This window comes from Python bivittatus, unplaced genomic scaffold, assembly GCF_059951505.1.
Source record: "Python bivittatus isolate LINGU-HERP-01145 unplaced genomic scaffold, Pbiv_v1 ctg000080_np1212, whole genome shotgun sequence".
Lineage (NCBI taxonomy): Eukaryota > Metazoa > Chordata > Lepidosauria > Squamata > Pythonidae > Python > Python bivittatus.
The window spans coordinates 49,536,611-49,560,658 of NW_028277035.1; the positions used below are offsets into that span (position 1 = coordinate 49,536,611).

Below are 24,048 nucleotides of genomic sequence, written 5' to 3' on the forward strand. Positions count from 1 at the left end.
TTTTTTCCTTTTCCCCCCTTTAAACTGTGTCTGGAAATGGGCCTACTGAAAAAAATGAGGCCCTGATTGATCTGGCACACCCACTATAGAAAAATACCAAGTTGCTTCTGATCTGCTTCTCAGTGTTTCCACAATGACTATATATAAATTAGCCTTTCCGATGTTCAAGGTTCAGTGAAGTCAGTGCTAACTTAGTTGCTCAGATATGGAAACTACAGTAGCACAGGTACTAATTTGTCTTTTACCTGCTGATTTCACTAACCAGGCTGAGCCGTGCCCATGACTTTGCTTGTTAATTAAAGGCACTGTGAGAAAAATGAATCTTTGGGTGAAAAAGACAAGTTTTTAAAGACCTCAGATGAATGGGATCGCCTTAATAAGATTGAAACATAAAGGCATGTGAAAGCATTCTTGAAGCTGATGTGAACCAGGCCGGTTGTAAACTCCTTATCACAAACATTCCCATAACAACCTAGGCATCTGCCCTGAGGGAGGGTGCCTTCTTCCTGGCATTTGGCACCTTGAACTAATTTGTGTCTTCTTCTCTGTGACACTATTGTTTTACTAGCAGTTAACAGATAACAGAGGGGCAGAGAGTAACTTGAGAACTATTGCCTATTTAGGTATGCCTGCATCATCATATGAATATGTATGAGTATACGTTCTTTTTCCCTTCCCCTTCTTGTAGAACTGTATAAATATCAGAACATCCATTTTGCCTGTAGGGGAGTGCCTCCCACTAACTTCTGGTGGGGTCCCCTTCCAGTACGTACTGCTCAATAAGCACTGCAGTGAAGCCTTGATTATTCTGCATTTGTGTCCTGAATTTTGATCCCACAGAAACTGGTGTCAGAAGTTTGATCCCACAGCACCATTAGAGGAAAGTATGTTGAAATTGACTCCCCACTTCTCCAAGCAGTAAGGAGATCAAGGGTGACTTCTGGGCTTCTGGTATAGGAGAGATAATAGGGGCAGGATGGCAATCTTAAAATATACAAATGTCCAAATAAATGGAAACAACTGCATATATGTTGCTAAACATTCACTACTTAACTTCAGATTTCAAGGGAGAAATACCCTGGAACCAAGAGACTTCTATCTTTCAGCTCACAACTTTCTATGTTTCTGTGTCTTCCCATCTCTCTCTTTTTTTAATATAATAATTCTTATTGAAGATTTTAATTATCATAGTAAAAGGAAATGCAAACTAAACTCAGAAAAAAAAAGAAATAAAGAATAAAGAGTGCAAGGAAAAAAAGAAAAAGAAGAAAGTAAGATAAAGAAAAAGAAAAAAATATTGAAAAACTTCCAGCCTTCATCACAAGTATAAACAAATTGAGTAATTCTTCACACCCTATAAGGTTACAAACAAATATCTCTTCTTCTCATATCCCAGCCCTCTTTTTTTTATTCATTCAATCATGTTCAATTCTCGGAGACTGCCTGGACAAGTCCCTGCAGTTTTCTTGGCAAGGTTTTTCAGAAGTGGTTTGCCATTGTCTCCTTCCTAGGGCTAAGAGAAAGTGACTGGCCCAAAGTCACCCAGCTGGCTTTGTGCCTAGGCAGGACTAGAACAGATATCTCTTCTTCCAATAACCTAGCCATTATCTATATGCAAATTCATAAATCATGAACTTTTCAATCCTGGTGTCAGCAAAAAGTCTGTAAAGTTTTGCCACAGCTTTATGTCTTATTTTAACCTTGGTCAGACATACCAACTTTATATTCCTTCCTTTGAGTTCTAACCATCTTGATTCTTAGTTCATTCAGATGTTGTCGTAAGGTTTGATCTCTGTTCAGTGTTTCTTTTTTCCGTTCCAAAGTCTTCTTTGAGACTTTAATAAACCTCTTTTGTAAATCCCATGAAAAGTCATTATCCAGGTCATTCTCTTGGTTTGTCATTTGTATTTCCACTTTAGTTTTTAAAGCTTTAACCAACTTTTTTTGTGTATCCAGTAAAAAGTCCTTATCCAGGTCATTCTCATGGCTTGTCATTTGTATTTCCACCTCAGCTGCCTTCTCTACCTTGTAATTCACACTTTTTATTATCCAGTATTTCTGATCCTAGTATTTCTACATCAAGCAGAATTTGTTTTTCATCTGTCATTCCTTTGTTAACACCTTTTGGACATAATGTATCCATAGAAGTATCATTGTTGATATAGTGGCTACTACTCGCCAACCCCATTCTTCAAAAACCTTCTAAAGTATTTCAAATGTCAAAACATTTTGTGTCATTTTGAAAATCCCAATACTGATCAAGAACAAAAGGCAAATCTACACTTTTTTTTCCTTTGCCTGGAATCTTTGGTCCCCTCTAGTATCCAATTTCTGAAATCATAAAGTCTCAAATCTCTCTTATGACTTAAGATAGACAAAGCAATTTAGTTCCCACAAAAGATATAATTATTTCCAAAACCTTATAGTAAAAGTCTTAATATTCTAAACTTGCCTGGACCCTTAATTCATTTGTAACTTTCTTGGATCAAAGTCTTATTTAGCTTTTTGCCATTTATTTCCAATTCTTTCAATTCTTAAGCTTACAGTTAATTTTTCTTTTGTTCAAGAAAGTTATCAGGTGGCTTTTCAAACTTGTCTTTCTGAAGACTTCTAATAGCTTTAAGATAGTTAAATAGGCAATTTCTGAAAGTGATTAGAAAGTGAGGCTAGTGAACTCAGTGTCCTTTAAAAGGCTCCGCCATGGTTGTGAGCATGGTGGCAGATCCCTTCATCTCCTGGTGCTCAAACCTGCAGGAGACCACTGTCCTGCACTCTCCTCAAAAAGAGCCGCTGTTCGGAGCACATGTAGATGACCTCCTGTCCTTTCCTTACATAGAGAGGTTCTGTAGAACTGATCTACTCGCCAGTTCTTTGGTCTTTGCCATGGTTGTCATCTCCGCTGTTTTGGAGATGAGTTAGCTCACCATGCCTCCCGCAGAAGTCCTCACATTCAAAATCTGTGTGTCTCCCCATCTCAAGCTGCTTTCACAAGCATACAGTACATACAAACTCTGGCTTTCCATTCAAAACATTCCAAAGAAATTTTGGTACTAAAAAACATGTTCTAACAATCAGTTCCTATAAACAGACATCAGACAAGACTTTTTTTTTTTTTGGTTTGTTTCATTCCAGAGACTGAGACTGGTCTTTGCTTCCTAGTTACCTTGCTCAGAACATAAATGTGTTTATTTATTTATTTATTTACTGAAGCTGCATTCTACAGACACTTTTCTCCCTTCCTCCTGAGTTCTCTTTACTCAACAACAATGTCAACATTCAAATCTATGCCATCGTAAGCCAAGCTGCTGAGCGAATAGGAGCTGAACTCCCGCTGATAAATGAAATGCCGCCAGTTATTCTGAATGACTTGGGCTGCCTTTTGACATTTCTTGTACTGGGTTTTCATAAGCCACATCCTAAACTTTGACTGCAAGAGGACGGTCGACTTCTCAGGCCAAACGTACATCAGCAGGGCCCTTACCCTCCTCTCCTCTTTCAGCTGATAGGCCCGTTGGCGCCACCACCTCTGGATTCCCAATGCGCAGAGGGTGGCAAAGAGCAGAGTACGGCGGACCAGCATGCCCCGCCACCATGTTTGGATGAAGAGGGTCATCTGAGAAGAGGAAACAGTTAACAGGGTGTCACTAGTACATAGTCAAAAGCAGAAGAAAAGCACCTTCTTCAGAGAGTAGTACCAAGTAGCCAAGGGTTCCGTTTGATTGTTTGTATCAGCTATGCAAGATTCAAGACACAAAAGACTGAAACTGGAAATTAAAAATATGGTTGTTCCAGGTAGTTACACACATGGACAGCCCCTCGTGTGAATTGTTGATCTCATGTGATTTCAGCCATTTTAACATTTTAATTTAATTGGGGAATTCACAGGGGCTACCAATCCTTGTTCTGGCCTCTCTTTACCCCAGATTGAAGGCTAAGCCAATTCTCACTCAAAACAAGGCTTCTAATTGTTTGTTATCCTTCCTGGATTCATTCTGGAACAAGCCTTTCAACAAAATCTCCCTGGTGCCATTCTAAAGATTTTCTCTTTTGCCAACATTATAGAGGGATAACAGATGTAATGTGCCTGGAATTTATGTGCAATACACACACACCTTCGTGGTTGTTATATTAACTTTTTTGAACATACTCTGGGGACATCTCTATGTCGGGCTATGATGGGGATTCTGTTTTCAGTCATTAAGTTTGGAGATATTAAGTTAATCACACTTTTTAAATGGTTTGCTTGTCCCTGGCTTTGATTCATTCTAGTGTTTATTGGTGCATTGCTTTTTAATTTGATGAGCTAGCTCGAAAGAGTTTTGTAAGTTTGGATTGTGGCAGAAATATTCTATGAAAACACTGATCGGCTTGCACTAATTTCAAATTAGTGATCACTGCAAAAGGTACTGGAAAAAAAATAGTAAGATCTTCACCGAAATCTATTCCACAGCTATATTGGGAAAGCTTTGTGCAGGATTCTAGAAATCATACTTAATATCTGGAAAAGGAAATAAGAAATAAGAATGTATTTATGAATTTATACACTGTTTCAGTCAACTAATTCTAAGCAATATGTAAGAGTATCAGCTGAAGCCAATGCAGCGATAAAAGACACAGTATATGTACAATAAAAACCAATATGATATGTCATTACAGTTAAAAGTTACAATTAATAACCACAATATTCCTGGCATCAGGAACTGCACAACACTCAAATCCCAAAAACTGCTTGGATCAGCAAAGTTTTTACAAGCTTCCAGAAAGCTCTAAGAGTGGAAGCTCCACTTGCCTTGTGGGACAAGCTGATCCAGAGAAGGACAGTTCCCCAAAAGAATGCCTGTTTTCAGGTCCCCTCCATCACACCTCTGAAAAGATGGGACCTTCAGCAGGTATTCTATTATCATTATGGTTGGTCACACAGTCAGCCAGATGTTTAGACCAGATTTGGCATTTTTATCCACCTATCAAGTCCTTCCCAAGGCCCTGGGATAGGCAGATCTTGTTTGATGGTGTTAAAGGTATTGTCCCCTATTGTGGGGGAGATGGGTGGCGGCGAAGTCCAATAAAATAAATAAATAGATAGATAGATAGATAGATAGATAGATAGATAGATAGATAGATAGATAGATAGATAGTTGCAGGATATAAATTGTTCCAAGTAAAGCTGTCTTTTGCAATTGACTGATGGTGATTTTGTCAAATGCTGATGGTGTTCAAGTGGTGTTCCAGATGTTTTGGGATTGCACCCAAGGCACCTATTACTATTGGTACTATCTTTGCTTTCTTTTGCCACAGTTGTTCTACTTCTATTTGCAGGTCTTCGTATTTCGTAATTTTCTCCAGTTCTTTTTCTTCTATTCTGCTGTCTCCAGGTATTGCAGTGTCCACTATCCAGATTTTTTTCACCTTTCTGATCAACAATTCTTAAGTCTGGGGTGTTGTGTGGCAGGTGCTTGTCTGTTTGAATTCTAAAGTCCCAGAGCACTTTAGCTTCTCCATTTTCTATTACTTTATCTGTTTTGTGGTCCCACCAGTTCTTGCTTGCAGGCAAATGGTCTTTCTTGCAGATATTCCAATGCACTATTCTTGCTACTTTGTTGTGCCGTTGTTGTAGTCAGTCTGTGCGATCTTCTTGCAAATTATTGTTGTCATTATTATGCTTAGTCTTGAAGAGATCCTGGCTGTCAGCAGCACAGGGTGATAACCGGCAACTTGAATTCACTTGAAAGCATATGAACCACCAATGCAGCTGGCTCCTGCAACAACCAACTGAAGTTTCTGAGTCATCTTCAAGGGGACCCCCATGTAAAGCATGTGCATGGTTAAACTACAAGCTAGAGCAATGGCCAGCAGTTTAAACAAATGCATGGAAGATAAAACTACAGGCAGGACAATTAGGACTGGCAGCTCTGTCATTAAGCGAGGTAGTTGCTAAGTGGGAAATCACATGACTGTGCTTTCCTTTTCCCCACTCCCCCACCCTTTGGAATGCTCATCCCAGCATGGTATAATTAGCAAGAAGGAATTAATATTTGTATTTGCTTTCATTGGAGAGGAAGGGATTACAAGAGAGTAGACAGGCACACAATGGGGAATACACATCGAAAGGAACATGATGGCGCCAGCAGCCCTGAGAACGCTACACAAATAGCTGGTGTATTCCCCACTGTGTGCCTGCTTACTCTCTTGTAATCCCTTCCTCTCCAATTTCTCTGCTCTGCAAAGGAGGTGGGGGAGAAAAACAACAGATCAGGTATAGAACAATGTATACTGACTGTAATGGCGATCATGTGACTGAGGGATGCTGCAAAGGTTGTAAATGCCAGCAATGGTCATAAAGTTATTTTTTCAGCCCGTTGTAACTTCAAACAGTCTCTGAATGAGGCAGTTAGTAAATGAGGTCTACCTGTATTAAAGGCTTGTAGTCACAATGGCAACACACTGCCTTCAGAGTCAGAAAAATACCTCTTCCAGTACCAATTGCTAGGGATCCTGATGGAAGAGTGCTTTTGCCCTCTAATCTTGTTAGGGGCACCTGCATAAATTTAGGGTTGACCACAGTAAGAAGAGAATGCTGACTTCCTTAGGCTTTTGGTGTAACATATCAGGGTGGTTAAATTCTTTTTGTGATGCTAAGTCAGTTCTGTCTTTCACTCTCTGCCAATCTTAATGACATCTAAAATCTGTCTCTTGCCATGTTTCAGGCAGTGTCAGGAGCAGATCCTCAGCGGTGTATCAAGGATTGTTTCTCTTGCAGCTTTTCAGATGATTCAAGTAAAACCAAGCCTAGATATTGGTAGCCTAAGATTATTGTCTGCAGAGACATGAAATTTGAAACCAATAAACTGGGGGGGCTCTTTGGGGCTGTTAGACCACAAGTTCCAAGATCTATTAGGATCATTTCTCCAATGCATGGGGCACAGATTCACACACACAATTCAGAAACTGACTGGTGTTTTGTGATCAGATCTGCTCTTGATTAAATGCCCACTTTATGAGATTGAAGAGGATGCACTTGAAATACTCTTTAGCATCCAGATAAATTTGTTTACGCACATGAAAATATAACATTCTTCTCTGACACAGACGCTACAGTTTTTCTTAATGGATAGTCAAATAGCAAAGTTGATCTTCTCAAAATTGGCAACATCTAATGCCTGACCTGTACCTCCAATGTCTTTTTTGAGGAATCCTCTGCAGGGCGTCGTGGGGGTGGCGGGGGTGGCGGGGGTGGCGGGGGTTCTTCTTTTAAGCAGGGGCATGCCTTCTGCAAAGAGAAGAGACAGTGAAGTATCAATTAATCTACAAAAGATTCAGAAGGGTCAGAAAGAGTACACTGAGAAACATTGAGTCCCATGCTACAAAAAACACGTAATGACTTATCAATAGGTATCAAATTGTATTTTTTGGATACCTCAAAAGGTTGATGCTTGACTGATGAATAAAAGGGTGGTAACGAAGCAACTGGCCAGTCCAGCCTTTCCCAGCCTAGATGGACTTCAATTCCCATAATTTCCAATGCTGCCTGGAAATCTCAAGAATTGCGCATCAACACATCTGGAGACATCTAGTTAGGAAGTGCTGGATGGGGATGGACAGGTTCCATTCTAGATTCAGGTCTGTGCATTTCAGATCTATGTGGCTGTGACTGCTAAGCAGTGAATGAAACACACAATTGCAATTGCACCAGTGTCCTCTCTTTGTGTGCTTCAGCACTGAATACTGGCAATCAAAACTTAGTCTGGGCCTAGACTCTCTAATTCAAATTAAGTAGTAGGTGTAGCCAAATGTGATCGCTTAGACTCAATTCTACTTTCAGAGAAAAGTGATTTTCAACTCCCCAAAGAGCATGCTTACTCACATACTGGTTTTAGATATAGATTAGAATGTCCTTCATTTGGGCAAATGGAGGCTAACAATTGATTCTACTAGCAGGGAACAAAAGCTAAACTGGGCATTTCAAGGCTGTTTACATAAAGATGCCATATATCAACCTCTTTCCATTAAAAAGAGAACAGATATCAAATATCACTATTTCAGAAAAGTTTCCAGAGGGATGGCCATGCTAGTCTGTAGCTGCAAAAGTATATATGTTTTCTTACACGTTAAAAACAAACCATTTTATTACTGTATAGCCTTAGCTTTCATGGGCTGCAGCCCATTTCATCAGACTGTAATCCAGAACAGCTAATAGAATTATAAAATTGTTAGCTTTCAAGGTGCCAAAATGTCTCGTTTTTACTTTCAAAACTAATATGGAATGGCACAATTCCCAAGAGTCAGGTGACTTGGAAAAATCTAATGTGTATGCCATTCAGAACCCATCTGCTCTATAACATGAAAATATTTTACTCCATTTCTTTTGGAAGAACTATTGATCGTAGTTCCTAACACCACACCTGGAAATCTAAAGTTTATTTATTACCAGCTCACCTGAAAATGTAAGAAACTCAGTGGTAATCATTAGATTTGCCTTTTCTCCTTCCTTGCTGTCATTCTACAGGCAGCACTAGAAGATTTGGCTGATGCTTCTTCTGGGAGAAGAGAGCTCCATCCGCAGTTCCAGACCTGTCTTGTTCCAGAGAACATGGAGGCTCATGGACTCCATCAAAGACTCCCTAATCTCAGCAGATCTCTAACTTAACCTTTTCTCCTCTCTTCTCCCATCTGTTCTTTCCCACAAGTCTTATGTGAATTCACTGTCTGGAGATACCTTGGAGGACATCTGCATTGGCTGGAGTTGAGCCAATGGGCTGGCTTCCAGCAGCATGCCAATATATCCTCTTGTCTCACCACTGCTCTTCCCCAAGGAGATGTTGTCCAACACTCACAGCTGCCAGAGATGTAATTGCTCCTCCAAGGAGCCAAACAGCCCAGGCTTTGGAGGGGATAGAAACTGGAAATGCCATGGCCCAGTCTTTCCGCTCTTCTTCACTCCACCACAAGATTTCCCTTTCCAAAGCCCCCCCAGACTTTCACTTCCTAGAAATCCCCAGGAAAGATTCTGATATCCTAGTTCAGGCCCATAAGAGTGACTGACCACCCAGGGAGGTAAAGAACATGGCAAAACCCATTCTGGGACTCCCCAACTAGATCAAACTGTAGAAGAGGCCAATAAATGATGCCATTTTTCATCACCTCTCCTGTTCTTCAGAGGTGTCTTCTCTGAACCTCCACCACAGAGGACCTGGCAGCAGTCACAGGGAGAAAAGATGGACATCCAAGCAACTTAAGGATCACATAGTCTCCATCACTTATTGCACACAATTCAGGCATCTTTTTTCAAGAGCAGTCAAATGAGGAGCTGTCCCTGGTCAATGAAGACCAACAGCCAGTCCCTAAATCCACTGAGATCTTCACAACTTCCCACAACTTCTCAGGAAAATTTGCAAAACCCTAGGCCAAAGAACCCTAATGGATCTGCAGTCAGAAGAGGTGTTCCCAATGGCTAACAATCCAGCCTCATATCTCCCCTTCCCTCAGACATTCAGCAAAGTCCTTGAGAATGGGTAACCTCTTGGTAGGTGAGGGGTGGGTCCTCCCTGACCACTAACCTCTATACCTTTCCTCAAGTTGTCTTAAGTTTTCTCAACCTCTCCAGTGGATGGCCCATCGCAGCACTGGTTTTGGGGCCACAGTTACTGAAGATGGGGAAGATACCTCCAACACTCAGAGGCTATGAAAATGGAGACCCTGCAATTAGAGCCCTAGCCACAGGGGCATCCCTCACTACCTAAGCCTTTGCCAGGGTTTCTGTCCTCGGGGCCAAAGTGCTAGCTTAGTTCATCCCTTGGAACAGAGAAAACTCGGGCACAGAATGGACAAACTAGCCAAGGCACTTTCAAAGCAAATGCTAGTCTGGACTGTGCCAAGAAGCAGGGTGGTCAGCACAGCCACTAGGAGACAACTGGCATCAATCACTTTTTCAACTTGCAAGGGATCGAGCAATCAAACCAAGATGAGAGATCCTCAGGTTCATATTCCATATTGCTCATAACCTGAAGTGTTGATTGTTCATGAGGATTGCTAATTTAGTGTGCGTGTGTGTGTGTGGGGGGGTTATGTTTGTTTTGCAGTGGACCTGCAACCACTGTGGTTATGATAGTTAGCCCTCTGTCACTGAGGATGGCAGGGTTGGGTGGCTGGTAAGGCACTCACTAATGCCCTGGTCTACCATGAAGCCCTGGGAGCATCTGGAGTCTTGGCTGCTGCAGACAAGGCTGGAGGACACATGGGAAGCAGGGCCATCTCTGGAGCTAAGAATTGCCTTGGAGCCCTGGGAGTCAGCAGCCCTGGATTCTGAATGGGGCTTGTGCCTGGAGCTGTGGTTGAGGCCAGAGGCATCCCACTGTGTGCTGGGGTTGACAGGACCAGCACTAGCAATGTGGCTGGAGCTGTGAGTCTGGTAGAGCCTGTAGAGCCACCAGAGCTGCCAGAATTAATGGAGCCGGCAACGCCTTCGAAGCTGGCAGTGAGAAGAAGGTGCTGTGGACTGTTGGGTATTTAGGACCTGCTGTGAAATGGCAGACATGGTGGGCATCTGTTCCTTGCTACATCCCCAGATGTTTAACATGTGAGGGCATGATTGGCCTGAGATCCATGGACTGGAAGGGTCCCAGGTGGCTGATGGTTGTTGTGTGGTGCCTGGCAACACCAGGGGAGGTGCTGTTTTATTCTAGGGCCTCTTGCTAACTTGGAGGCCATTGGTAGCCCTGACTCCTGGCCCTCCTTTTTGGGCTCCAGAGTTGCCTGGTTGGGACCCTTCTCTGAGTTCTAGAGGGTGGTGTCACCTCAGCTCTTCTGATCATTCAGAACTCTGATGTTCCTCACTTATGGGTGTGTGGGTTCCTGGTGGGGCTTTGAGGTGATTGAGTGCTTGTTCAGTTGTAACAGGGGAGGGGGATTGGGGGCATTGGTTTGTGAATGTATGATGTGAGTGGGAGAGGTTGGTGAATATGTGCCTTGGCCTAGGAGGAGGGAATAAGGAGGGGAGCAGGGTGGGGGAAGCTGAGAGGGCAAGCAGGAACATCAGGATGGTGATGGGCAGAGCTAAGTCTGGTAGGAACCCACAGTGCGCCACACTGCTTGAAAATGGTCCCACTGTCTGGCACTCAGTTTCCACCCTCAGTGCCTGGTTATTAGATCCTCAGTGGCCCTGAGCTCCAGCCATGCTTTTGACAAGGTTGGTTTGTAATAAGGCTGCCCTCATTCATGACCTTATCATGGATGAGGGCACCAACCTGGCATGTCTAACTAAGACCTGGCTGGGCTCAGACATTTTCAGGTTTTACATAAACTGAGACTACATGGGAAGATTGGATGAGGTGGCTGTTGTCATCTGTGAGTCTTTGAAGGCTCTTAGAGGCTCTGCTCTGCAGGTAATTGGATGTGAGGCACTTTGATTAAAGTTGGGTTCTAGGGAACAGTTGGGATTGCTATGGGTGTACTGCCATCCCTGCTGCCCATTATCATTCCTACCTGAACTGCTGGATTCCACCACTGGGCTGGGAATAGAGTCCCTGAGGCTGTTGGTGGTTGGGAAATTCAATTTGCTTTCGGGTGGCTTTAAGTCCAGGGCAGCTCAGGAATTTGTGGCTTCTATGGCAACCACAGACCTGCCTCAAGTCAGTGGTAGGCTGATCTATATTGGTGGCTGCTCATTAGATCTGTGGTTTTTGTCTCAGGGCAGTGATATGATCAGGTAGTGGAGGACATTAACATCAGTCCATTGCTCTCGACAAATCACTCCTGATTGCTTTCTGGCTCACTGGTGTTACCCTCCCCAGGTGACTGTTCTACCCAATGAGCTTCCAGAGGGAGCTGGGGATTTCCCTGAGGGTCTGATGGACAGTTTGGCCAAGAGTCACTGTCTGAATGAATGGGTGGCTGAGCCTTGGATCATATTGCCGTTATGAGGCCTCTCCCTGTGCACTGATCCCAGAGTGATCCTTGGTTCACTGAGGAGGTCTGGGAGATGAAACACAATAAGAAATGCCTGGAGTGCCATTAAAAGAAGACTCAGAGTGAGACTAATCAAACATGCATAGGAACCCATATTAACATCAATATTTCTCCAACTTATTGCATCTGCCAATAGCTATCCAACAGCCCTATTTAGAGTGACCCAGTTCCTGCTGGGCAGGGATGGGCCACAGAACCATCTACAGAGACACTGTGAGGAATATTTTGGCTATCTGGCAGATAAAGTTGCTCAAATCCACTGGGGTTAGACTGCAACTGGGCAGGTCCAGCCAGGGTGGCTGGGACCTATTCTTGTGGTGTGATCTGGGATGAGTTTGAGTCAGTGACTTGAGGAAATGGACAGGATTGTCTGCACTGTTAGCTTGACCACCAGTTTGTTGAACCCAGGTCCCGCCTGGGTTGTTAAGGCAGCCAGGGAGATATCCTATAGATGGATCCATGCTGTGGTGTCAGCCTCTTTGAGGGAAGGGGTGGTGCACCCCCTCCTCAAGAGGTCATCCTTGGACCCAACAATCTTCAAAAACTATCACCTGTCTCCATCATTCTGTTTTTATGGTGGTTGGACTGTGGTTGCAGAGAACCCTGGAGGAAGCAGATTATCTAGACCTATTTCAGTTTCAGTTCAGTGCTGGCTTCAGTACGGAAACAGCCTTGGTTATGTTTGTTGATGACCCATGGCAGAGCCAGGATGAAGAGGGTGCATCCATCCTTGTGCTTCTTGATCTCTCACCAGTTTTCAATACTGTTGACCACAGTGGCCCTCTGGACCAGCTGTTGGGGTTGTGAATTGAGGGAGTACCCTCTTATGGTGATTCTCTTCTTTCCTTGTGGCTGTTTCTAGCTGGTGATGGCAGGAGGAAAGAGGTTGCTCCCTAGGCCCCTCCTTTGTGAGATGCCACAGGGCTTGACGTTCTCTCCTTCCTGTTTTAACATATATATGAAATCACTAGGTGAGGTCATCTGGTGGTTTGGGGTTATCAGTAAGCTGATACCCATTTCTTTTTCTTGACCACAGGCTGGCCAAGTGAGGCTGTCAAAATTCTGTCCCAGTGCCTGGAGGTTATGCGGACCTGGATGGGGAGAAGCTAACTCCAACTCAATCCTACCAAGACCAAATGGCTGTTATGGGCTGTAAGAGTAACTTTAAGGAACAGGAAGAAGAACTGCGACCAAGACAGTGGTTGGGGATATTAGGGCCACCTAGATCCAGGGTTGTTCCATCTCTTATCTTGGATAGGGTAGCGTTTCCCCATTCAAAAGTAGTACACAATCTGGGTGGTCTTCTTGGACTCAGCTCCTGCTCAAAGAGTCTGTGGCAGCTGTGGCAAAGAAGCCTTTGTACAGCTCCAACTAGTGTGCCAGTTGCACCCCTTCCTGAGCCTGGAGTCCCTTCAGACAGTTACTCACCCTAGCCCTCATGTATTAGACAGCTGCAATGCACTCTACCTGGGGCTTCCCTTGAAGGCCACTTGGAAGCTTCACTGGTCCATAATGCAGTGAGCAGACATAGCCAAAGACAATTCTGCTTCAGAAGCTGCACTGGTTGCCAATATGCTTCTGAGTGTGATTCAAGGTACTGGTTATCACCTGTAAAGCCATGCATGGTACAGGACTAGGTTATTTGAGAGACCACCTATCTCCCATGGTTTCTGCCTAGCCAGCACATGCCCTCAGAGTTGGTAGGCTCCAGGTCCCTTTGATTAAACAGTGTCATAAATCAGGACCCAGGAAGCACACCTTATCTGTTGCAGTGCCTGCCCTCTGTTATGATGTCCCCCAAGTGGCTCCACCCTGATGACATTCTGGATAGCCTTAAAAACCTGGCTGTTCTCTCAGGCCTTGGGTTAGAGTGGATGGAGCCCCTTGTTGGATGTGTCTTGGACATATTTTTGTGTCAAATGGACAGATTCCCATCATGTTTACCTATTTCGTATTGTGTTTTTATCTTGTTTTGTTATGTTGCAAGCTGCCCAAAGTTGGTCTGTAATCGGGTGGTGCCCAAATCTAAATAAATAAATAAATAAATACTGAACAGGAATGACATTCTACTGGAGCTAGGAAACTGCCATATCAAATATTATAGCCCACCTCAGATCCCAGGGAAAACATACTGTATATGTCCCCTTCTAGATGACCTGCTGATCCAATCCTGATCCACCATACAAGGAAAGAAGGACATCCAAACCATGATGTAGACCCTCAAGGACCTGGGTTTCTTAATAAAAGCAAGAGCATTCTTCAACCATATGGGCATTGATTTGTGGCCTTCTCACCAGATCAGGTTCATCATAATTGCAACCTCAGGTTATAGAAGATGTACTGCCTAGGACAAATAGCCCAGGAAGTCTGGATGGGGAAGGCCAAAGGAGCATAAACCCCCTGGGACTACAGCATAACAAGCTTTGAACAAGTTCCAAAAACATGTCCTCCTTTTAACAGACAATGTGATCATCAACACCCATATCAGGAAAAAGGGAGGCAGCAGATCAAGGCAGCCAAGGTGGCAAAAAAATTCTGTTAGCTGGGCTGAGGAAAATGTGCCATCTCGTACAGGAAAACAGGAATCCACAATATGGTAGTGGATTGGCTGAGCCACAAAGACCTCGGTCCTAGTGAAGGGATTCTCAAATTTAAACAAATTCAGGATGCCAGTGATGGACCACTTAGCAAACTCACCAACCAACTTGCATGATTTTTTTTTTAGAATCACCCAGCATGGCTGACTGGGAAAGGATAATTTGACTGACAAGTGCTCCCAGTGGGGTTAAAACTGCCTCTCTCCTGCATCAGTACTAATTGGTTTAACGGATTCACACAATAAGTTGTCCCCACTTTTGACCCAGGTATTTTGATGAATCTAGCCAAAATTTAGTTGCCTAAAAAGGATATATGCTGTGATAAAAGTTGAGATGGATAAGTGTTTTGGTCAACTCCAGAAGGGATCTCTCCTACTAGAAATACAGATTCAAAGAACAATCTGCTAGCAATCTATTCCATCATAGATAAGATTCGCACTGCATTAAACCAAAACATTACTTGGCTTTGGCTTAATGAGTCATGTAAGCCATTTTTACACCTACACTAAATCATTATAGTTTGTAAACCAGGTTTTGGATTAACACATTGCAACTATCCATCCAATTATGGTTAGATCAACAATAATTAAAACAAAGGTAGATAATCTTTGAAGAATAAGGGGTCATAATTAAACCTCCTAACCTTCATGAGGGTTCAAAGAGGTCTTCTGGTGATGTTGCAGTATCTCTAGAAGAAGCAGAACTAATTTGAGAGCTCAGCAAGAATGGTATCTAAATGTCCATATTTCACTTACTTTAATTTGTTTCCACACACTTGCCATTTTTTTCAGAAAAAAGTGCAGGTTTCGATTAGAAAGGATTTAGTCTGAACTGTTGAAGTTATCTTAAAATAGCAGCACCAAGTTGCCTTGTAACCTATGATGTCATAATGCACACAGTGAGCTCTCCACTCCAACTGTTACTAGGCTAGTTAAGAATGAATCTCGGTGAACTAGAATTGCTTCTAGAGCTAATTCTTTGTTGGGATTGCAGTTCCCAGAGTCTACAGTCAATGTGACCTTGGGTAACTGGTTGGGGAGAACTGGATTTGAAGGTTATTGTTGCAGCAAGCAGAAGTGTCCATGGAGGGGTGTAAGGATGACAGTGGTGAAGTGCATGACAAGGTAATCATGAAACTGCTGTGACATGTATTTGCATTGGATGTCATGACATAGGTATGCAATCATGGCATTTTCATGATTACCTCATCAGGGTTTGCTGTGGAAGCCTCTAGCAACTAGAACAATCATCAAACAAATTGCAGGTTATGGAAAGGAATGAAATCTCTGTGTGGCTCTGGGCACACATGACTCTGGTTTTTTTTTTTTTTCCTGTCACATCCACGGTCAGCTCCTCTTGTGTCTTGCATGACACGAGCGTCCTTCTCTTGCTGATCTTCAGTCATGAGTCCCAAGGCAGCTGTAGCCACAGCAGCATCTCTCTCTCCACATCCGATGGGGGAGTCATGTGTTGGCTCATAGCAATCCTGGGAGTTGCAGAAATAACAAAATAACCTATTTAAGGAAGGGCAACACAACCTGAATTAAGATGCTAAATGGCCAAGAAATAATGACCAATGTAGCAGTGGAGTGGAGAGCATTAAAAAAAGAGAAAGATGAAAGGGAGGTAGCATTACAAAGGAGGACGTGACTGGAACCATGAACTGGACCACTCCACGCAGCAGCAGTTTGTTGCAGGCCGTGGTAGTCCATTCCAACAGCAAACTCTCTCTTCTGTGCAGCAAATCTTCTGAAGCCAGAAGAGCACTTTCTGCATACAAGAGGGAAAGATAGCATGGAAAACCCAAAATATGCAGAAAAAAAAGCCAATATTAAAAATAAAGCCCCCAATAATAACAAAATAGGCCAAGAAGGGCCTGTTCAGTTATTCCAGAACATTGGGGCAGGGAGGGTTATGTGAAATGCTACAGCCAAATACAGTGTTCGCAATCCCAACATATCTAGAGAGCAGCAGGTTGGAGTAGTCAGCTCTGCCTTCCTTTTTTCACTTACAATGAAGAAATTTACTCCAGAAGAAAAAATACCTCCACCAGTTTTCATGGCACATGCATGCTCCAGAGTCACCTTAACCCACTAGCTCAGTGTTGTCCAGACTTGGCCACTTTAAGATGAGTGGACTTCAACTCCCAGAATTCCCCACCCAGCATGGCTGGCTGGGGAATTCTGGGAGTTGAAGTCCACTCATCTTAAAGTGGCCAAGTCTGGACAACACTGCACTAGCTAAAGAATTAGCTCTAAAAGCAATTCTAGATTTATTCTTACTAGCCTAGTGACAGTGGGAGCGGGGAGCTGGTTCCAGACTTCATTTCATATCATTGTTTCCATATGCCTTGGAAGACATAAGAAACCAATGCTGAAATGAAGGAGATTTTCATTTTTTGTAACATGTAGCATAGGTAGTATAATGAAATTTTAAAAAAGAATCAAAATCTGGATCATGGGAGGATGGAGGGGAAAAACAGTCTGGATTAAGGAGCTGAAGCCCAGATCAATTTGGTGGATTGAGCAAGAGAATCCAGTCTGAGCCTACAGATAGCAATCGTTACATTAAAGGGCATATGACAGCCAAAATGGTGTAGTGGTGCTGGACTAGGAGTGGGGAATCCCAGATTCCAGTCCTTCCTTAGGCCAAGAAGGCAGCTAGGTGATCTTGGCCTAATCACTCCCTCTCAGCGTCAAGCCAGCTGAAAAGCAAAACCCTTGGTCACATCATGCATTGAGGAACTTTGTTACAATACAAAACAAGAGGAGGAGAAGGAGGAGGAGGAGGAGGAGGAGAAAACAGAAATAATGTCAAAATATAGCAATTCAGTCTAATGATTAAGGTGTTGGACTGGAAAAACTCAGGGTCGAGTTTCCATGTGACTATGTAGTTCCCTGCATTGCTATTTCTCAGCCCAGCCCAATCCACAGGTTTGTTGCTGTGGAGGTAAAATGAGGGATATTCCCATGTACTTGATAGTAACTAAAACTACATATAAAAATAATTATATTGATCATTTGGAAAGCAATGTTACTAATAAACCTCCAGGCACTCATCAGTAAAGTAACTACTATACTAGGATAAAACCCATGATTTTGATTCTGGCCACAAAAGAGAAAACGGGATTTTCTGGTAACCTGAAATTCTGTACTGTACAGTAGAACAATCAAATTGATCTTTTCCAATTTCTGCTCCTGAGTTCACTGTTTTTCCATTAAGCCATGTATCCACAGACCTCTAACCTGAGATAATATTCTTTGGACCTGAGGCTCCATAAGAGCTATATTAGTGTTTAAAAACTAAAATGCTTTGCTTCATTTTGAAATGAGCCACTACAGTTCTCTTCTCTGTCAGCCAGAAAAAGATAGCTGAAGAACAAATAAGACAATTGGCTCCCTCCCCAGGCATTTACCTGATCTGTGTTTTCTACGAATGAAAGCTACGAATGTCTAGCAAATAACATAAGATGATTAAATATAACTAACTGGCAGCTAGTATTCTTTTTAGAGTTTCATTTCCATGTCAACCAAACTGTCCATTTACTTTCCCCAAACTGTTACAGAGATTATTTTGACCTCCATATTTTTGCATTCTTGCAGAAGCACTAAGTGGTCCAGAGTTCCACATGGAGACTTAACAAAATTTTCACTTTGCAGGCTTTACCAATGACATAAAATTCAAAATGATTTTAAAAATCAGGCCTGATAAAGATGAAGGAATCATAGCTGTTCGTTTCTACATATTTGGATAAACATGAGGATTTTGCAGAGTTAGCCAGATTTGATCTGCCACGATCTGACCAGCAGATGTCAACATTTCTCAGTTAATGTCTAGTGGTCATCCAGGTTCTTGCAGACCATATCTGACAATCCCTAGTTTTAGGTAAAATTCCATAATGTCGAGTGTGCAATGTCATTGAAAGGTGGTTTGTAGCCTTGGGTCTTTACTTGCAGTTAGAGAATGTAGTTTTCTGCTTCTAATTAATTGTTATGTTAATTATGCAGTAAGGTTTTGACACATTCCAAGCTGTGAAGTGTGTGCTGGCTCTCCACTCCACAGAGTCTATCAGAAATGAAGATTTTTCTCTAGCCTGCCTCTTTTGTAGTCAGTATTTTTAACAACCTCATTAGTGGGGATTTTTCCTCTTTGAAGAAAACAAGCCTTACTGCAGAGCATCTGGAGCAAATGGAGAGTCAGAGCTACAGGTCGCAGGGATACCATCTGCAACAGCTCTGTAGCACATTGTAACTGATGCTAGCAAATATTTTACTGCTCTTGGTTTTCTCCTCTTCTGGTGGGCTCCTAAATCAGGTGGAAAGTCAATGATTTAAGCTTTCTTCAATGCTGCATAATGGGTTGGAACCAAATGTAGTTATATTGTGAGTAAACCTGTTGCAATCAACAGGACTAATCTTAGTTACATCAATTCCAGTTAAATTACTCCAAGTACAATCAGTGCTGCAGTTCTACACCTACTTTCCTGATTCAATGGGACTTACTTCTGAGTAGACATACAGAATTGTTGGTTGATCAGATGCAATTTGCGGAGCATTTGAAGGGCCTGGTAGAAAACTGGTAGAATATATGGAAGCTCTTTGATGGAAAGAAATTGTCTGATTTGGAAGTAGAATTGGACTCAATCCACATGTCATGCCAAACTATGATTTGTTTAATCACTGTTATGGAATAAGTCATCTTGCTGGGTTCATAAAACATGCCAAGCACAGGCCATAGCAGGCAAGGTCAGCTCACACATCAAGCTTAGCCAAATCCAAACAAACAATATTATGCCAGAGTTAACCCAGTATGACTTTCTCATAAGCAATTATATGGCAGAGCAAGCTAAATATTTAAAAAATAATGCTATAATCCAAAGGCTCCAAAGCTTTGGACCTTATATGTATACTTTATTTGTTAGATTTATATCCCACCTTTTGTTCAGGAATTCAAGGGAGCGTACATAGTGCTCCCTCTCCAATTTTCCCCCACAACTACCACCTTGTGAAATAAGTTGGGCTGAGTGAGAATGACTGACCAAGAGTCAGCCAGGGACCTTCTGGGCCTGAGGGTGGACTAGAACCCGTGTCTCCCTGGGGCCAGTCAACACCTTCACCAAGTAACCACAGTGGCTGTCTTATGTATTTATATCTATCAGAAAGTCGCTCAACATTCCCTAGAATTTACTTCTAAACAACCATCAGCTAAATGGAGTCAGGAATAGATGTACGTTGGCCATTTACTTCAGATTTTATGATGACTTGCAGTGATTTGCCAGGATCTTAGATACTATAGGAGTCTTTCCCAACAATGCTTGAAGATGCCAACTTATGGTTGCAACCATGGGCTCTTACTTTCCAGAATGCTGTTATTCTAGCCACAGCATCTCTTCTGCTCCTGGCTCTACTTACACCCTGCTTCTGCAGGAATGAAACAGGGACTCCAAGGCAGGAGAGGGCAAGCACAGCTGATATGAGAAGCAATCAGCAAATTGTGCCAATAGTTGAGTATCTTCCATTTACATGTCCTGTGAAAACACAGATTACCTTCTTAGATGCACTTATGTCTATTTGCCTTCTGCAGTTAAGATTAGTTAAGCTTTCAGAGAGGATTATTGGAAGGATCTCCAACAGTAAAGGAACAGTAGGAGTTTGATTTGGCAAGCCCATTCAACTCTAGTTTTAGAGCTTCTTCCTAACCTGGAAGAATTGCAGGATCTGGCTATCTGCTAATTGTTGTTATGGCTGAAATGTTCCAAACTCCATTTTTCACCTTTCTATGGAGTCATAGTTTTTTTTGAGCCACAATCTGCTTTTTCCCCACATCATCTGGGGTAGCAGAAAGATAGGAGGCATTGTGCTGTGCTCCTCCAAGGCAGGGGTTTATACTGGGATGACTTTGGAAGGATAAGAGCATGCCATTAATCTATGAAACATTGCAGCATAACAATTTGGAGGATGACTTCAGATCACCAGAGAAATAATGTCAGTGAAAAGCATGACTGAGAGCAAACGATTTCATCTCCTCACTATTAATGCCTTAGAAGGCCTTAGATCTCCTGCTGAACAACTTGTTTCAGAGCAAGCTTTATTGCATTCTGGCTGACAGCTTTGAGCTAGAAGAAACTGGAGAATTTTGAAGGAAGAAACATCCCAAGGCTTTGAAAGTGGAAGTACTATCTTATATTGACCATGGGGTGACCTTCCTTTGCCTAAATTGCATCCATGCCCTAGTTACAGTTGGCATTCTAAGAAGATTGTCCTTGAGTAGTTTTATTTTAAGAGAATTTTTTTCTGTAAACTTCTATTTTGTTGCAAACTGCTGTCTTCAGGCAATTTCCTGCAAAAGTGAAGGATATTTGTATCAATGATAGGTGAAAGAACTAGAGAGACAATCCACTGAATGATTTATGTATACATTCATTATGAGTGCACATACAGTTTTAGTTAGAAATATGCCGAGTTGTGAGACAATCAGTACTGAAGAAAAAGGATGTCACAATACAAGGCAGCTAAACCAGATAGACTTGTTATTTTGCCAGCCCCAATTATAAAGAGTTTGTAACATGCACCTACAAATAATTTGTGTGCGGTTCGTTGAATATGACAGCTCCTAGTTTGTTTTTCTATAACTTTAATGGCATAGGTAGACATTTATATGCAATTAATTTAGCTTAGTTGCATATAAATCTCTACCTATGCCATTAAAGAATCAGAGATAAGTCAGAACATCTGATGGAATCCTGTATCAGAATTTTATGAAGCTGCCACTTAATTCAACATTTCATCCTGCCATTTTTAAAGAAAATATATATCTACCCAATCTCTTGTTGAGGTCAGCAGCAAAATACTTACTTTCACTGATCTGATCAAATTTAAAATCCAGAAGATAAATCAGGGGTGGGGTGGGGATCTAAAATTTCATCAAAGCAAATTCCGTTTATCCATATAAAAGTGCCAGAAACTAATAATAATTAAATCATCCCCACTAAATGCTCTTAATTTTGATCATTTAGGCCAGCCTTCCTCAACCTGACATTCTTTGGATGTGCTGCCAAGTGCAATTTTCAGACAATCTCTGCACATCTGGGTGGCACCAGGTTGGACAAGATTGATTTAAGGCATTATTTTTCCACCACCAGTGGCTGTATTTTACATGATTCTGAAATGAAATAGAATATGTTTCAGTATCATCTAATAGCATAACTAATCGTATATAGTTATACTACTATAATAGTAGTATTACTGTATATATTTTTTTTAAATCCCCTCTCACCCCTATAGGTGGTACGTGTCTTCCTCAATCTCGGGTCCTCTACCAGAGGCCTGGGAGTTTGAGGGTTCTGTGCATATCTTAGCTGTTCCTAGCACTGCACTCTTATGGACAGAGAGCTCTGATGTTCCTGGGAACTGTTGGAGCCATTCTCCCAGCTCAGGAGTCACAGACCCAAGTGCTCCTTCCACCACTGGGATCACTTTGGCCTTTACTTTCCACATCCTCTCTAGTTCCTCCTTCAGGCCCTGGTACTTCTCCAGCTTCTCATACTCCTTCTTCCTGATGTTGCTATCACTTGGGACCACTACATCTATCACCATCGCTGTCTTCTGGTCCTGGTACCACAATGTCTGGTTGATTAGCAGTACCTGCCTGTCCATCTGGATCTGGAGGTCCAACAGGATCTTAGCCCTGCTATTCTCCATGACCTTCTGTGGAATCTTCCATCTGGATTTGGGAGGGTCTAGCCCATACACTGCGCAGATGTTCCTGTACACAATGCCAGCTACTTGGTTGTACCGTTCAGTGTATTCTGTTCCTGCCTGCATCTTACACCCTGCCACTATGTGTTGGACTGTCTCTGAGGCCTCTCTGCACAGTCTGCACCTTGGGTCCTGTCTAGTGTGGTAGACCCCTGCTTTTATGGATTTGGTTCTTAGTGTCTGTCCTTATGCTGCTATGATCAGTGCCTCAGTGCTGTCTTTTAGTCCAGCTTTTCCAGCCACTGGTAGGATTTCCCAGTGTCAGCCACCTCAGCTTTCTCTTGATGGTACATCCCATGCAGGGTCTTGTCTTGCCATGGCACTTCCTGCTTGAACTTCCTCCCATTTCTACTGCTGCCTCAGACATTCTCTCAGCAGCTCATCTTTGGGTGCCATCTTACTGATGTACTCCTGGATGATCTGGGTTTCATCCAGGACAGTGGCTTTGACACTCACCAGACCCCACTCACCCTCTTTCCAGGTGGTGTACAGTCTCTGGGTGTTGGACTTGGGATGGAAACCTCTGTACATTGTGAGGAGCTTCTGGGCCTTCGCATTGGCAGCCTCCATGTCCTCCTTTGGCCAGCTCACTATACAGGCAGGGTATCTGATGACTGGCAAGGCATACAGAATTATGGCATGGATCTTGTTCTTCCCATTGAGCTGGCTCTTCAGGACCTGTCTTATCCTTTGGTGGTACTTGGTTGTTGCTGTCTTCCTTGCCTCCTCATTGTGGTTCCCATGTGACTGTGAGATACCAAACTACTTGTAGCTGGTCTCTATGTCTGCTATGTGGCCCACTGGTAGTTCCACCCCATCAGTCTTAACTACCTTCCCTCTCTTTACTACCATCCAGCCACATTCTCCAGTCCGAATGACATCCCAATGTCCTTACTGTAGATCCATGTCAAGTGGATCAGCGAGTTGATGTCTCATTCACTCTTAGCATACAGCTTGATGTCATCCATGCAGAGGAAGTGGCTGATGGTAGCTCCACTCTTGAACTTGTATCCATATCCAGTCCTTGTGATTATCTGGCTAGGCAGGTTCAAGCCTATGCAGAACATCAGCAGGGACAGTGCATCATCTTGGTATATGCCACACTTGATGGCCACTTGTGCGAGCTTTCTTGAATTGACTTCCAGTGTTGTCTTCCACAGTCCCATTGAGTTCTTGAGGAAGGACCTTAGGGTCTTGTTGACTTTGTATAGCACCAGGCATTCACAGATCCATGTGTGTGGCATTGAGTTGTAGACTTTCCTATAGTCAATCCAGGCTGTGCTCAGATTGGCCTGTCTAGACCTTGAGTCTCAGGCAACTGCTCTATCTAAGAGCAACTGGTGTTTTGAGCCTCTGGTGTTGTTCCTAATGCCCTTCTAAGCTGTGCTCATGTACTGAGTATATAATCCTGTAGCTTGGCGGCTAGGATGCCTGATAGGACTTTCCATGTTGTGGGGAGGCAGGTTATTGGCCATTAGTTGGATGGTACTGTTCCCTTGGCGGGGGGGGGGGGGTGGTCTTTCATGATCAGTACTGTCCTTCCTTGTGTTAGCCAGTCTGGGTGGGGGCCTGCTGCTAGCAGCTGGTTTATCTGTGCTGCTAGGTGTTCATGCCCTGCTGTTAGTTTCTTTAGCCACTAGGTGTGGGTCATGTCTGGGCCAGATGCTGTCCAGTTCTTCATGTTCTTGACCCGCTGTTGGATGTCTGCTATTGTGATGGTGACTGGTTCCTGT

General features: G+C 42.9%; 2 protein-coding genes across 2 annotated transcripts in view; one reads left to right on the forward strand and one right to left on the reverse strand.

Moving 5' to 3' along the window:
• The window catches only part of GRM2 (glutamate metabotropic receptor 2), a 50,275-nt gene that overhangs the window by 8,037 nt on the left and 18,190 nt on the right, over positions 1 to 24,048 (forward strand). The gene's annotated exons all lie outside the window — the stretch shown is intronic.
• Positions 3,254 to 3,601, reverse strand: IQCF6 (IQ motif containing F6). The gene has a single exon (XM_025165224.2). The coding sequence runs from the start codon at positions 3,578 to 3,580 to the stop codon at positions 3,254 to 3,256; it is 327 nt and encodes a 108-aa protein (XP_025020992.2). The 5' UTR covers positions 3,581 to 3,601.

Coding starts and splice junctions, on each gene's coding strand:
- IQCF6 (XM_025165224.2), bottom strand. CDS start 3,580: ATGCTGGTCCGCCGTACTCTGCTCTTTGCCACCCTCTGCGCATTGGGA.